The 16,104-nt window shown below is 33.5% G+C and overlaps 2 protein-coding genes across 2 annotated transcripts; one reads left to right on the forward strand and one right to left on the reverse strand.

The window, feature by feature from the left end:
* Positions 1–1,244: 1,244 nt before the first annotated feature.
* Positions 1,245–2,921, forward strand: LOC147383229 (NADPH-dependent aldehyde reductase 1, chloroplastic-like). The gene is given in 4 exon segments (XM_086427285.1): positions 1,245–1,359; positions 1,461–1,923; positions 2,463–2,560; positions 2,563–2,921. Coding segments are annotated over 4 exon segments (1,035 nt in total).
* A 976-nt stretch (positions 2,922–3,897) lies between these two features.
* LOC147383230 (mevalonate kinase-like) lies at positions 3,898–9,194 on the reverse strand. Its single transcript, XM_086427972.1, has 5 exons — positions 9,029–9,194; positions 7,734–7,980; positions 7,394–7,647; positions 6,184–6,597; positions 3,898–4,291 (listed from the first exon to the last, which is right to left on the reverse strand). Exons 1-5 carry the CDS (start codon positions 9,159–9,161, stop codon positions 4,173–4,175), a joined length of 1,167 nt encoding a protein of 388 aa, XP_086284098.1. The 5' UTR covers positions 9,162–9,194; the 3' UTR covers positions 3,898–4,172.
* Positions 9,195–16,104: the final 6,910 nt, after the last annotated feature.

Raw genomic sequence — 16,104 nt, forward strand, 5'->3', positions numbered from 1 at the left:
AATTTGTCACATCAAGGAGTCGATTGAATATGCCACTTGGCAAGTCATATTATTTTCAATAGAGTGCTGATATTCTAACTAGAACGTCTTCACTCAGCCGAATGACATGTTATGGACACGGAATCATAAATTTGTTTTCTTGGGATACATAAATGCACATGTTTGATGTAGATTTGCATTTATGTATCCCAAGAAAACAGTTCTATGATCTCATGTCCATAACACATCAGCCGAGTATTGGGTGAGTGAAGACTTTATTTAATGAGTCATGTAATCTGATCGGATTTAGATATGGATATACTCGTATCCGGTCCAAACCTGATCCATTTTAATCAGTTGTGTCACGTATTATGTATGTCACTAGTAGTTCCCAAAACGTCTGGTCTCATCGACACGTCTGCTTCATGAAGTAGTCTAACCGACACGTGGACAAAGTAAACTCGACACGTGGGGGACACTTCACAGGGTACTTGTGGTATTTACGATATCAAACCCCGCTCTGAAACCAATGCTCCTTGGTGCAATTTCATGCACATCTATAAGTTCTAACATCTCATTCAAGGAGTCATATTATACATAATACATGCATGAATCTTCATATTTGAATGTTAAGTCTTCTTGGACAGTGTGTGTACACATACATATCCATTTTCATACATGGAATTTAAATTCTTAGCCTCAAACGAGGTTTGATGCTCTCCATCAAACGATGAGAGGTAGTCCTAGAGATTCCCAAAATGAATGGATCATTAGAAAATGTGTAGCAATCCCTAGGAAACCTGTGTTTTCCCTCTCATCTCACTAGTAACATACATACAGGTGATCAACAAACCTCCATATTTTTGTTTTTTACAAATATGGATAAAAATTTAAGATAAATTTTCCAAAATGGTGTTCTGTACGCTCTTTCATGAAGAAAATCATGAAAGTGATAATCAACTTTTTATTTTGGAAAATAATAAAAAAAAAAAGGTAGAATCAAAAAGGGTTTGTTAACATGTGCCCTTAAGGACAGTTTTAAGGGCATTTTCGGTACAAAATCCAATATTTTTAGGGCACTCGTGAACAAGACCCAATAAAAAAAAATCATGAAAGTGGTTCCCAGTAGGAATGATCTTTGGTATAATCAAATTAATACCAAAACGGGTATTTCCAATTTTGAGAAATATTTCAAACCTGTTGGTGTCCTGCCTTTTTGGAATCATGCATACCTGTTTTGGTAAAATACATCCTTTATGAAAAGAATGCATGGTGGGTTTACTAACAAATTAATATGGAAAAAAATTGTGTTTGATACAGGGGAAGGTGGCATTAGTGACTGGTGGGCAGGGGTGGAGCCAGGATTTCTCTCATGTGGGGGCAATGTAAGAGTGGAAGTTTTTTTGCGAGGGCAACGGAGATTGTAAATTTTTTTGTGGGGGCAACATAACAATGGAAACTGTTTTGTGGGGGCAACTAAGAGTGTAAAACAACTTGGGAGAGCAATAGTTCATTACTCCAAAGAAGTTTTGAAAATTCTTATGGGAGCAAGAGCCCCCATTGCCCCCACTCTAAATCCGCCCCTGCTGGTGGGGACTCAGGAATAGGGACGGCTGTGTGCTGCTACTTTTCGCTCGAGGGTGCAACTGTGGCCTTCACATATGTAAAAGGCCAAGAAGACAGTGACGCAAATGACACACTAGTGATGATAAAACAAACCAAGAGTAGGGATGCTAAAGAACCCATGGCCATAGCAGCGGATTTGGGCTTCGACGAGAATTGCAAACGAGTGGTCGAAGAAGTCGCAATTGCTTATGGACGAATCGACGTGTTGGTGAACAATGCCGCCGAGCAGTATAAGACCCAATCTATAGAGGAAATCGACGAGCCAAGGCTCGAAAGGGTCTTCAGGAAAAATTTCTTCTCTTACTTCTTTACTGTCAGGTAATTAATAAATAATTCTCACCACCATATACATGATCTTTAATCTTTAGTTGTTACTGAACCAGTTGTGATTTAGTTATTATTAATTTTTACCAAAACAATTATGTACTCTCTAGTCGTATTAATTGCTTCAATTCAAGGGCACAAAAGCAAAATCATCAATTGTACATAAAACAGTAGGTTATTTTTTTTTTGAGAAAAATATTACAAAATTGGGTACATGACCGTTTTTGTAAATATTAGAATATAGCTGTGTATTATACGATAATATAGATGTAGCCCTCCAAAGTTTTGAGAATATTTGAAATATCTCCCAACTGATGGGCCCAACTAACCCTAGTCTTGTTTTACTGACTACAAAAATATGGCTGAAATTAATACCTCACCTTTAATTATTTTGGGTGGTGAGAAACTTGAATTTTCCTTTTTGGAGAACAATCAAAGAGGGTTTTTTTTTTTTTTTTTTTATAAACATTATAGACAGGTTTCCTAGGGATACGATATCTTAAGGGGGTTCTTATATGATTGGTGATTGATAGGCATGCATTGAAGGATATGAAGGAAGGAAGCTCCATCATCAACACTGCATCAGTAAATGCATACAAGGGAAACGCTAAGCTGATCGACTACACATCAACCAAGGTGCCATTGTAGCCTACACAAGATCTCTGGCACTAAAACTTGCCAAAAGGGGAATTCGTGTCAATGGTGTCGCCCCTGGCCCCGTCTGGACCCCTCTCATACCCGCCTCCTTTAGTGAGGAGGAGTGTGCCAACTTTGGATCTCAGGTGCCCATGGGCAGGGCTGCGCAGCCCCACGAGATTGCGCCATCGTATGTCTTCTTAGCCTCAGAAGCACTCTCCTCTTATTATACTGGCCAGATCTTCCATCCTAATGGTGAACGGTTGATGATCAATCGATCATTCACACTAATGATGGATGCACCCATCTTTCTGGTCCTGTGGATCTTTGTAGCGTGCGGTATAATGTGTTCCTAGTGTGGTCTAGAGTCTTGTGCATCTTGTGTAATTAAGTGTCTGTGTTATACAACAATAAATATGATGTATCAAATTTGAATTTTCTCAGACGGGATTTTAAAAAATGTCTTAGAATTAGAACAAACCATGTCTTTGAGACGATTTGTCAAATCATCTTGTTGGTGAACGATATCGAGACAAATCGGACAAGTTGTCTCAGTCTCAAACGAGATTTAAAACCATGATCCCATGCGAAGCACTTGAAACAAAAGATTCCTTATAGCACGTTATATAGCCCGAAAATAAAAAAAAATTGATCACCAGGTTCAACTTGATTTTATAATAAAATTGATAGGTTTGTTGTTTAAAACACCCAAATTTGGCTAAATGAAGAAGAAAACGGTAAGACGTGTGCAATGTTGTTTTCATGTCTTAGGTTCAAATCCTCTTAAACCCAACTTCATTTGCTAACCACCAACCCTAAACCTTATGAAAAACAGAAGAAATTCTCACGTCCTAGGTTCAAATCCCCTTAAACCCAACTTCATTTTGTTAACCACTAACCTTATACCTTATGAAAAAAGAAGAAATTCTCATGTCCTAGGTTCAAATCCTCTTAAATCCAACTTAATTTGCTAATCACTAACCTTAATACCTTTTAAAAAAGAAGAAAAAAAGAAAAATGGCCTCTTAGATTTAAAACCCTCTTGAATCCAACTTCATTTGCTAACTACCAACCCTATATCTAAAAAAAATAAAAAATAAAAGAGAGAAAGGAACGGCCTCTTAGATCTTGATATGGTGAGAGAAGGAAATTCAGCCCTTCTTTTCTTATATCTCTGGTATATTTTTTGTTGTATTAAACTTGTGCTTCATAAATCAGAACCACCCATTTTCCTTCTTGATCCATCACCCGGTCTCCGATGGGATGGAAATTTGAAATAAATAAAAAATTCTGAAACTATCTTGGAAAAAAAATTGCAATTGGTACTATGTGTCCTGCAACTAGTCAATCCCATGTTTATTCATAAAAAAGTGAAACTGAATTGTCAAATATTCCGAAACTAACTTCCCAAAAGAAAACAAAAAAAAAAAAGAAACAAAAAGAAAGGAATCATGAAGATTACACCGATAGAAAAGAAAACAATACAACATCGAAATGGATCTACAATCAATGACAGAGAACGAAACAGTTACAGAGTACATCTTTATTGATATTTGGGATCGAAGCTTACTTTGATCTAATGCTGCACTGCCGTGGAAAAATCAAAATCAGGATGAAGAGTCGAAACAGATCTCAGCGCCTTTCCCACCAATTCCAGCTATCAAGCACTCAAATCCATATGACTCGAGCTCGTTGATGACTTTGTCAATAACAGTTCCTGATAACACTGATTCATGTGGTCAAGGAATCCACTTTTGACAGTACAAACTTTACAAGAACTTCAGACTTATAGAAAAAAAATAAAGCAAATCCTCTTATGATACTTCATATCTAATAATGTAACAAGAATGACAACAACAACAACAAAAAAAAACGGTATAACACAAACATATTGATTGTCTTGGAATTGGGCTGTTCAGGTCCTTCCAGGGGCGGAGCTAGTAAGGAGCTGGTGGGGGCAATTGCCCCCACAGAACTTTGAGACACCCCTATATTTTCAACTAATTACATGTCCCATTTGTACCCACTCCCTCACCTCTCTCCCCATTTGCCCCTACACCCTCACCTCCCTCCATTCAAGTTCTTCAACTATACAACTAATCATAGTTTGCCCCCACTACAAGAGAATCCTGGCTCCACCCCTGGGTCCTTCAATCTATAGAATAGGAATGGTGTTTAGTGGCACATTTTGGTTGGAGTTTAAAACACATTGGACTCCTAACCAAGCCATTTTCTATGTGGCACGCAACCTGATGTGTTCAATCTCCAACCAAAATATGCCACGTAGACACCATATGTTGTTATGGAAATGGGGACATTGCTCTGGATCGCAACTCTTAAAGATATTCAAGTTGGAGGTTCTGAAAGAGTGAGAAGATCCAAGAAGATGGAAGGAAATATTGTTCTGCCACAATGGCGTGGATGGAGATAATAAACACTTAGTCGATAACAAAAGGTGTGGCTCTGGATGGAGAAATAGAATTCTTTGGGATAAAAGAGATAAAAGTTCAAATCGATTTCCATATACTCACAATCAAGCATCGACATGTTAGGGTATAAAAGAAATGAGGATGTTGATATGGGTTAGTGGAAAAAATAGAAGAAACAATTAGAAAATAACACATTGGTGAAGATGCACAAGTAACCCCGATTGGTGATAAACTAGGAAAGTCGATGGAGATGATTTGGTCATGTGCAACAAGGACTGATAACAGTCCCAAATCATCCAATCCGCATGGCTAACCATCCTTAATTTAAGCAGACATTCCCATCAGCTAGAACGACATCACAACCTCAGATAGCTATAAAAGTAAAATATTGACACGGCTCGTTTAAACTTAATAGAGTAGAATATTGAGAGCTCAAAAATCAAGATGTGCAAAAAATAAAAATGGGTGATATGAGAATGTGTTGATGCATGGCAGGAACATAAAAGAATGTAAAAGATGAGAGCACAAATGATCAATAAGTGGTTAATAAAGGAGTCGAGAATACTCTTAAGGGACATTGAAAGCACTAAAATGATGAGTAGATTGAGTGGAATGGTAAAAAAAGATTCACTTTGAGGTCTGCATGTCCGTTTGCAGCAAATTAAAACAAAATGACAATAAAGTCTTACACCAAACATTTGGGGTCGGCTAAACAAATCATGTTCCTCTATTCCGCTATGTAACCCAAGTCTTCTATAATTTACAGCCAAGTCTTGCTGCAAATTATATTTAATAATTTAATTTTGTTGCAGTTTAATTTGATTTCTGACTGTCCATGAAACAAATACAATATAAAAAGATAGTAGAATTGCTCAAAGGACAAATAAAAAACACATGCAGACCATCATTTTAGGTGTGCCATCATCAGCTAATCAAACATTTACAGATCCATTGCTAATTATTAACATTATATAGAAAAGCATATCAATGGAAGAAGTATATGAAAAAAGGCCAATATAAAATGCATAAGAATTAGTTTAAGGAATTTATGCTATAATAACTCAGGAAAAGAAAATGTTATAGCATCTATTATAGAATATAGAAAAATGAAAACTAGCAAACATTGGAAATATAAGAATTCTAAAAAGTAAAAAAAAAATGCATAGAAACTGAACAAGAAATTGGATACGTGTTGGTAACAGCGTCAAGACACAACCCCCACCCCCAGCTCCTGTAAGCTTTGAAGCTAACTTATACTTCAACGTTGTTCGAAGAACAGTTTCTATAGAAGCATGGCTAACCCCCATGCATAGGAGCAGACCTTGATTCATCTCCATCAACTCTTCTAGTTTCTCTTCTTTCTCAGTTACGGAGAGGTCGTCAACAGTGGGTGATTGGATAATGGTAGACCATTCCTTGCTGATAGAATCAACGGCAGTAAACACAGCAGCCATGGCTTCTGGATGTCTCAAGGCCCTCTCTGAAACACCCGCAACCAATGCCTTTGTGTTCCTCCCGACCTTTGTATTAGTGACGAGCATCTTGAGTGGTGCACTAGGCTTGATGAGGGTCAATTTACCAGACTTGAACATGATCATGTTGCCTGTTACATAAACTTTGGTTACTATATGTCTCCAAATACATCAATCCCCTTGAAACTAAAGAAGAAATTGATTTTATTGATAATTCTTGGATGATGATTACATTTGGCCATTGGGTTTATATAGATAAAAACATCCACCAATATAGAAAGACAATCAATAATTCCAATATTCTAATATACCTAATTGATATTAATTGAACCTAATTGATGCAAATCTAATATCTTCAAGATATGTGATGAGATACACCATAGCATTGAATAGTGTATCTCATGCACATTATTATAATGCATACACCTTATCTCTATTAGAAACAAGGAAGAGATAAACAAGAAACTACACCGAACAAACAGACTCCCACCTAAACACAAACTCCTCAAAAACAACACCTCTGAACTCATAAAATAATTTACACCAATAAAAAAAACATCCCAAGAATATTCATCGTGAAGTCCAGAAAAGAGGATTCCACTCCTTGGAACACTCTTGTTCCTCTCCAACCAGATCCTCCAACACAGGGAAAATTTAATGAATGTAATTAAAAAATATTTAGTATTCAACATATCAGTCATATTGGGCTTAATCCCATAACTCGGTTTGACAAATTGTAAAGCAACTTTGAGGTTGTGGGTTCAAGTCCAGCTTAAACATAAAAAATAAAAATAAAAATGTCAGACATATAAATCTTTTTTTATTATAATTTTTCAATCGGGAATGAAACGTGCACGAGTTTTAACAACAAACAAAAGACTAAATAAAGAAGATAAAGTAATCAACACTTCTCAGAAGATCACATACCAAATGTGCTTACACTGTTGTCGATTCCAGAGGGCTTGCCATGAATTATTTTTTCACCTTCAAAAGCCCATTTGTTCACTAATTCAAGCTCATTCTCGCTGAAAGATAACCAACCTTGGTGCCCAACATCCAAATTTAAGCCATCTGATAATGAAAGCAGAGCAGCTGAGAGTGCTACACAGAATGCGGCCGATGAACCCAAACCCGAACCCAGAGGCAGATCGGACGAGAAAACCACTGTTGCGGGCTTACAACTGACCAATAACCCAAAGTAGTTAGAAACTACATACATGAATAATCAACATTTAACATAAAGAAAACTTTAAAAGTATATTTATACCCATGGATTGAGGTGTATAGCCATAGAAACGCCGAAACTCCAGCAGCAATTCCAATTTTTGCCTCTGGAATACTCTTTTCCTCTACTAGAACTGCAATTGAACTCAAGAATTCTGGTGAGCATGATGATGGTAATGAAGGATGAGGAACACCTAATTCTGGGAGAATCTCTTTGATTCTCCCAATTGACCATGAAAACTCCAATCCCACATCCTTGAGATGAAGCTTTAGTAGTCCATCATCCCTCTCTGCAAAAAAAAAAAAAAAAAAGCTTAATAACTTTGGCCAATACAAATTCACACAACATCCCCCACCCCCAGGGGCGGAGCCAGGATTTTCTTGTAGTGGGGGCAAACTATGGTTAGTTGTATAGTTGAAGAACTTGAATGGTGGGGAAATTATTTGTGCTGGAAAATACGATTGGAGGGAGGTGAGGGTGTGGGGGCGGCAAAAATTGGAGAGAGGAGAGGGAGTGGGGACAAATGGGGCATGTAATTAGTTGAAAATATAGGGGTGTCTCAAAGTTCTGTGGGGGACAATTGTCCCCACCAGCTCCTTACTAGCTCCGCCCCTGCCCACCCCCCCAACACACGCAAATCAGAAAAAAAAAAAAAAAAAAAAACGATTTTTAACCAAAAAAAAAAAAAAAAGGACTGGTTTTTATAACAAAAATTAGTGAATTTCACACAACTAGCTATTGAGTATTTTTATTTTGGAACAGATGGTCATCACTTGATCATTATCCATCATTTTTTTTTTTAATATAACAGAAGAAATTAAGCATAATAAAATAGATTTTTAACAAAAAAGAACTGGTTTTTGTAACAATAACAAGTAAATTTCACAACAACAAAAAAAAATAGCTACTGGGTATTTGTATTTTAGAACAAATAACCATCATTTGATCATTTTCTATCATTGTTTCATAAATATGAGAAGGATCTGTAAGACTTGTTCTATGAAATATGAGAAGGATCTGTAAGAATTGTTCTACTTTATTGGAAAACCCCTTCTTTTCTCTGCAAAAGCCCATGAGGAATCATTATTTCATAGAAATCGGCTCGTATAAGTAACAGCAAGGTTAGATACTTAGATTTGAACTGGTCTAAGTTCTAGACTGCCCCAAATTAGATAATCTCAAATGGGTTTCCTCAAATCATCAATCCAAGAAAACCCAAACAAGCGCAAGATACAATTTTCAGTAAAATAGAAGCTGAGAGTCTTGGTTCCTTTACTGTAACAGAACCAAGAACCCAAAAAAACATAAAAAAAAAAATAAAAATAAATAAATTGTACCAGAACCAGTTGAAAGCTTGAGAGAAACTTGGGTGTAGATATTAATGGAGGCAGCAACGGCTGTGGATCCATGAACGACGGCATGTTCACCAGAAAGTATAATTTTTCCGGGAGCACGAGCTCTGACCTCCATTTTTTTTTTTTTTTTGTCTCTCGTTCTCGTAGTAGTTTACAAATCTAAATTCTGACGCATTTATTAAGAGAGAGACTTTGTCGCCGCACCGAATTTTTCCAACAGCACCTCACTTAAGGAAAATGCTGGAATGACAAAGACAGAGACACAAACTTGACACAAATGATGTGGTGGGGAATTTATAACCGTAGATTCTTTTTCACGTATCTCACGGAAAAGAATCTACTGTAATATGCTCGCCACCACATCATTGTGTCACTGTCCCAACTCATCACTTAAAAGAATTTTTTTCCCGAACCGTACGCAACTTATTTATATAATTCCCGAAAGTGCAATGATTTTCTGACACTCCCTCTGACACAAGCCATCCCCACAAATCATTTGCTTCGAGATACGTATAATCATAAATCTTTTTATTGTGTATCACGCGAAGACACTGATCTACGATTCTGTGATGGGGGAGTGCGTCATATAATCACAACCCATGACCTAGTATTTTCAAAGAGACTAATGTAAATGACCTAAATACCCTCAGTAACCTATTGTAGGAAAACATTTGATTTTCTCCCAAAGGCAATCATCTTCAACCTTGGGATAAATTATTTTTACTCATGCTATCAACCTTGAATCTTGAAAAGAATGATGGATAAAAAAATATTTTTTAAAAAAATCAATGGTTATATATAAGAGTGATGATTTTCTAAGGCCCACCACAAAATCGTAGATCATTTACCTCGAGATACACATAATCATAAATATTTTCTTGTGTATCTCGAGGCAATTGGTCTATGAATTTGTGATGGGGGCGTCATATTATCACGACTCTACATATAATACATTCAAGATAGAGTTGAATTAGTTAAAATTAATTTTTCTTAGAAATTAACCTATTTTGACAATAAAAAAAATAAAAAATAAAAAAATGAAGATGAGGGCATTTAAATTATTTACATTAGTATCTCCTAGAAAACCTAGGTCAAGGGGAACATGTTATCAATTTTAATAAAAGGTATCTCTAATTAGTTAAAAATATTTTTCTTTGCGGTTAAAAGATTGAAAATGATGAATTTTTTGAGAGAATAAACAAGTAATTTTGGGTAAAAGTTGAAGATAAGGACATTTAGATTATTTATGTTAGTATCACGTGGAAGACCAAGGTCAAGGGGTATGTTATCAAATTTGAAAACGTGAGGTATCTTTAATGTTGGTCAAAATGTGGGGGACATGTCTAAATCACCTTTTCTTTCTTGTGAAATAGGTCAAACAGTCCTAAATGAAAATTTATTTTAATAATTTAATAATAAAATAAAGAAATTACTTAAAAATCCCTAGTGAATGGATTTTTCTTTTTTTTAAGAATCCCTAAGTTTTGGGCAGCCTTTTAATAGTTCATTTAGTAATTTTTTCTTTTCTTAACCGTTCTTGGACCTCATCGCCCACATTTCTCATGATTAAATGTCTTGACCGTTCGAACTCATTATTTTTATATATAAAAAATAGATTTTTGACATCTCAATCGAGTTTTGGAGAGTCCATTTCATCGAAAATGATTTAAAAATGAAGAAAAAATCATTTTCAAGAGATTTTTCAAATATTTTGAAGATGTATAATTAAAAAAACTATAATTTTTAGATGAAAATCGATCAAGAATTGTTCTTTGAATTGAAATTATCTTGAGATAAATTATTTTTACTCATGCTATCAACCTTGAATCTCGCAAAAAAAGATGGACAAAAAAATATATTTTTTTAAAATCAATGGTTATATATAAGAGTGATGATTTTCTGAGGCCCACCACAAAATCGTGGATCATTTGCTTCGAGATACACAATCATAAAAAATTCCTTGTGTATCTCGAGGCAATTGGTCTACGAATTTGTGATGTGAACGTAAAGGGGCGTCATATTATCATGACTCTACATATAATACATTCAAGACAGAGTTGAATTAGTTAAAAATAATTTTTCTTAGAAGTTAACCTATTTTAACTATAAAAAAAATTGAAGATGAGGGCATTTAAATTATTTACATTAGTATCTCCTAGAAGACCTAGGTCAAGGGGAACATGTTATCAATTTTAATAAAAGGTATCTCTAATTAGTTAAAAATATTTTTCTTTGTGGTTAAAAGATTGAAAATGATGAATTTTCAGAGAGAAAAAACAAGTAATTTTAGGTAAAAGTTGAAGATAAGGACATTTAGATCATTTATGTCAGTATCAACTGGAAGACCAAGGTCAAGGGGTATGTTATCAAATTTGAAAACACGAGGTATCTTTAATATTGGTCAAAATGTGGAGGGACATGTCTAAATCACCTTTTCTTTTATGTGAAAAAGGTCAAAAAGCCTTTAATGAAAATTTATTTTAATAATTTAATAATAAAATAGAAAAATGATTTAAAAGACCCTAATGAAGGAATTTTTTTTTTATTTTAAGAATCTCTAAATTTCGACAGTCTCTTAATAATTCATTTAGTAATTTTTTCTTTTCTTAACTGTTCTTGGACTTCATCTCCCACATTTCTCATGAATAAATGTCTTGACCATTCGAATTCATTATTTTTATATACAAAAAATAGATTTTTGACATCTGAATCGAGTTTCGGAGACTTCATTTTATCAAAAATGATTTAAAAAATAAGAAAAAATTATTTTCAAAGATTTTTCAAATATTTTGAAGATGTATAATAAAAAAACTAGAATTTTTAGATGAAAATCGATCAAGAATTGTTCTTTGAATTGAAATTATCTTGAGATAAATTATTTGTACTCATGCTATCAACCTTGAATCTCGAAAAGAAGGATGGACAAAAAAATATATTTTTTTAAAATCAATGGTTATATATAAGAGTGATGATTTCTGAGGCCCACCACAAAATCGTGGATCATTTGCTTCGAGATACACAATCATAAAAATTTTCTTGTGTATCTCGAGGCAATTGGTCTACGAATTTGTGATGTGAACGTAAAGGGGCGTCATATTATCATGACTCTACATATAATACATTCAAGACAGATTTGAATTAGTTAAAAATATTTTTCTTAGAAATTAACCTATTTTAACTATAAAAAAAATTGAAGATGAGGGCATTTAAATTATTTACATTAGTATCTCCTAGAAGACCTAGGTCAAGGGGAACATGTTATCAATTTTAATAAAAGGTATCTCTAATTAGTTAAAAATATTTTTCTTTGTGGTTAAAAGATTGAAAATGATGAATTTTCAGAGAGAAAAAACAAGTAATTTTAGGTAAAAGTTGAAGATAAGGACATTTAGATCATTTATGTCAGTATCAACTGGAAGACCAAGGTCAAGGGGTATGTTATCAAATTTGAAAACACGAGGTATCTTTAATATTGGTCAAAATGTGGAGGGACATGTCTAAATCACCTTTTCTTTTATGTGAAAAAGGTCAAAAAGCCTTTAATGAAAATTTATTTTAATAATTTAATAATAAAATAGAAAAATGATTTAAAAGACCCTAATGAAGGAATTTTTTTTTTATTTTAAGAATCTCTAAATTTCGACAGTCTCTTAATAATTCATTTAGTAATTTTTTCTTTTCTTAACTGTTCTTGGACTTCATCTCCCACATTTCTCATGAATAAATGTCTTGACCATTCGAATTCATTATTTTTATATACAAAAAATAGATTTTTGACATCTGAATCGAGTTTCGGAGACTTCATTTTATCAAAAATGATTTAAAAAATAAGAAAAAATTATTTTCAAAAGATTTTTCAAATATTTTGAAGATGTATGTAAAAAAAACTAAAATTTTTAGATGAAAATCGATTAAGAATTGTTATTTGAATTGAAATCATCTAAACAAATCGTTATCTCAAGTTTTTAGTCAATCTTTTCATGTATTTTAAATTTAAAAAAAAAAAACTCAAAAATTGAATATTGGTAGATTGGACCAATGATAAACTCTACAATAAATAAAAAACGTCAAGTTCGATAATAAATAAAAAAATGGTGAACTCAACAGTAAATTATGGTGAGTTCAACAAAAAAAAAAATTATGAACTTAACACTAAATAAAAAAAAATGTCGAGTACGGCATTAAATAAAAAGTGGTGAATTTAACAGTAAATAAAAAAGTGGTGAGTTCACCAATAATGAGGGATCATTAACAAATAATAAAAAGTTCACTAAATGTCCTATTAAGTTATTGTGCAAAACTTAAGGATTATTTATAAATAAAACCCTCTATCAGGGTCTTTTAAGAAAAATTTCATAATAAAAATAATAATTAAAGAAAGAGTTGAAAAACGTGCCAAGTGGAGGAGTAAGACCACCAACCAAATTGGTCCCACAAGTGTTTGAAAATTGGGGTTGTTGGGATCAAAGATCCTATCATGTGAGACCCATCTGACTGTGATCTATGGGTCACGAGCCACTCATTCCATGATCTCTACCTACCACTATATGATTAAATAATTGGAAATGTTCTCCACTTCAATAATAATAATAAATATAAAATACCACAACAACCATTTTGTCTGGTTTCGCATCTACCACATAAAATGGAGCTCTTTATATCCGACCCGAGTTTGTATCCTTTAATAATTTTAGAACTGATGACAAGCGTCATTGACCATAAATGAAATTACCTCTATCAATAGTACATGTAGGGGTGTCAATGAGTACCCATTTATCTGAAATCGAATAACTTAATTTTAGATTCTTTTTTATTGGAATCGATTAGAACGGGATTTAAAATGGAATTGAATCGATATGAATCCAAACCATTAGGTTCTATCTAATGGGTACCCATGACTACTTGGAATCGATTTATTTTATCATTTCTTTTCATATCATAGATGATTTAAGGTAATTTTTTATATCAAAAATAAATGTCACATAAAATTCTTTGATTTTTCATATAAATTATCGATTAAAACTTAAAATGTGTTACTCTTCTAAAATATTATTACTTTTAACAAAGACAAATTTTTATTTTTGAAAAAAAATAATTAATTTGTATCTTAAATATAATAAATTATATCTAAGTTAAAAATTTTGTTGAAAATATGTTAATTTTTTTAAAGAATTCTTTTTATTTATTTATAATGATTTAAAATACTTTTTTTCTCATTCGATTCATGAGAATCGGAATTGATGGGTACCTGTGATTTTGGCGGTTCCGATTCCGATTCCATTTATTTTGGAATCGGACCTGAAATTAACAAGAACTGAAATCTAACTAATATAATGGTTGTGGTTCTAAGTTTCTTAGGAACCGAACCCGAACCAACTCATTGACACCCCTAAGTATGACAAAGTGTGAACTCGAATCAAACAAACCCATGAACATAACACGGGTGAAGATTATATTGAAAAAATCAGATTCATAAGAAGAAAAGAAAAAAAACTCTTTTGGGTCATATTTAAGGGTATGTTTGGTAACACTTTTGAAGTCTAAAGTTTGGAATCTAGTTTATGTCTTCTATTTTTTGTTTGGTTTAAAACTTCTAGATTTATCCAGAGTTTGATTCCACTTATTTTGGAATCGGACCCGAAACCAACAAGAACTGAAATTGAACTAATGTAATGCTTATGGTTTTAAGCTCCTTAGGAACCGAACCCGAATCAACTCATTAACACCCTTAAGTACAACAAAGTGTGAACTCGACTCAAGCAAACCCACGAACCAGCTAACATAGGTGAATATTAGATTTGAAAAATCAGATTCAGATAAAGAAAAGAAAAAACCTCGTTTGAGTAATATTTAAGAGTATGTTTGGTAACACTTTTGAAGTCTGAAGTTTGAAAACTAGTTTATGTCTTCTATTTTCTAGTTCAAAACTTTTAGATTCATCTAGAGTCCCCTCGCCCCCCCCCCCCCCATCATTAATTCTAAACTCTTGGATTTCAATTTTGAAGTCTAGAATCTAAAACAGGACAAACAAGTTTTTTTTTTTTTTTTTTTTGCTTATGAAGTCGGAATTTTAAAGGTGGACCACCTCCATTCATAGTCGCAAAGTTGGAATATTAGTTTAAATTGGCAAGGAAAAACTTTAGACAAAAAAAAAAAAAAACAATGGGAAAAGTGAAAAACAAGAAAGTGTTAAAAAAACATTTCTATAAAAAAACGGAAAAAAATGGGAATAAAATAACCTTTTTTTTTTTTGTTGTCCCAAGTGAAAAAGCTGCGTTTTTTAATTGTCAAAGATGCAAGACGGGTTTTAAACGCTTTTTTTTTTCTTTAAAAAATCACCGTTTTTTGTTACTAGGCCTCCCATTCAGACTTCAAAAGTATTACCAAACACACACTAAGACTTTGAAAATAGATAGAACTCTTAAACTTAAAATTCAAATCCAATGGAAAAAAAAATATCTTCATTTTTCAAATGGCTAATTATAAAAGCACCCCACAAATTAATAAGGGCAACCCATATCATAGTCAAATTATTTTGCCTTATATGAGCTAAAAGTTTCAAAATGAGCTCATTTTTTTGGCAAGAATGATCTCTATGATGAGGAGATCATCCTCACCAAAAATCATCTCATTCCAAAACTTCTAACCCCACCAAAACTGGTTTACAAAAAAAAAAAAAAGATAATTTTCGATTTCCAGACTTGTTTTGATGGGGTTAGAAGTTTCGGAATAGGCTAATTTTTTTTGGTGAGGATGATCTCCTCATCATAGAGATCATCCCTATCAAAAAATCATCTCATTCTGAAAATTTTAACCCATATAAAATCAAACAATTCGGCTATGGTGTGGGTTGCCCTTATTAATTCGTGGGGGTGATTTTACAATTATCCTTTTCAAATATTTTTGGTAGAGATTATAAAATTTTATACTTTACATTCACATGGCATTATTCCTTCTGTGTAGGTTCATGGCCCTAATATGTTGGACACATAATGGTTCGTACAACTTTGGAAAGAAAGAAACAACCACATAGGAAAAAAAAAACTATTCTCTTGCAA

Source organism: Akebia trifoliata, chromosome 16 (assembly GCF_017979445.1).
Source record: "Akebia trifoliata isolate Shusen 1 chromosome 16, ASM1797944v1, whole genome shotgun sequence".
NCBI classification, from domain to species: domain Eukaryota; kingdom Viridiplantae; phylum Streptophyta; class Magnoliopsida; order Ranunculales; family Lardizabalaceae; genus Akebia; species Akebia trifoliata.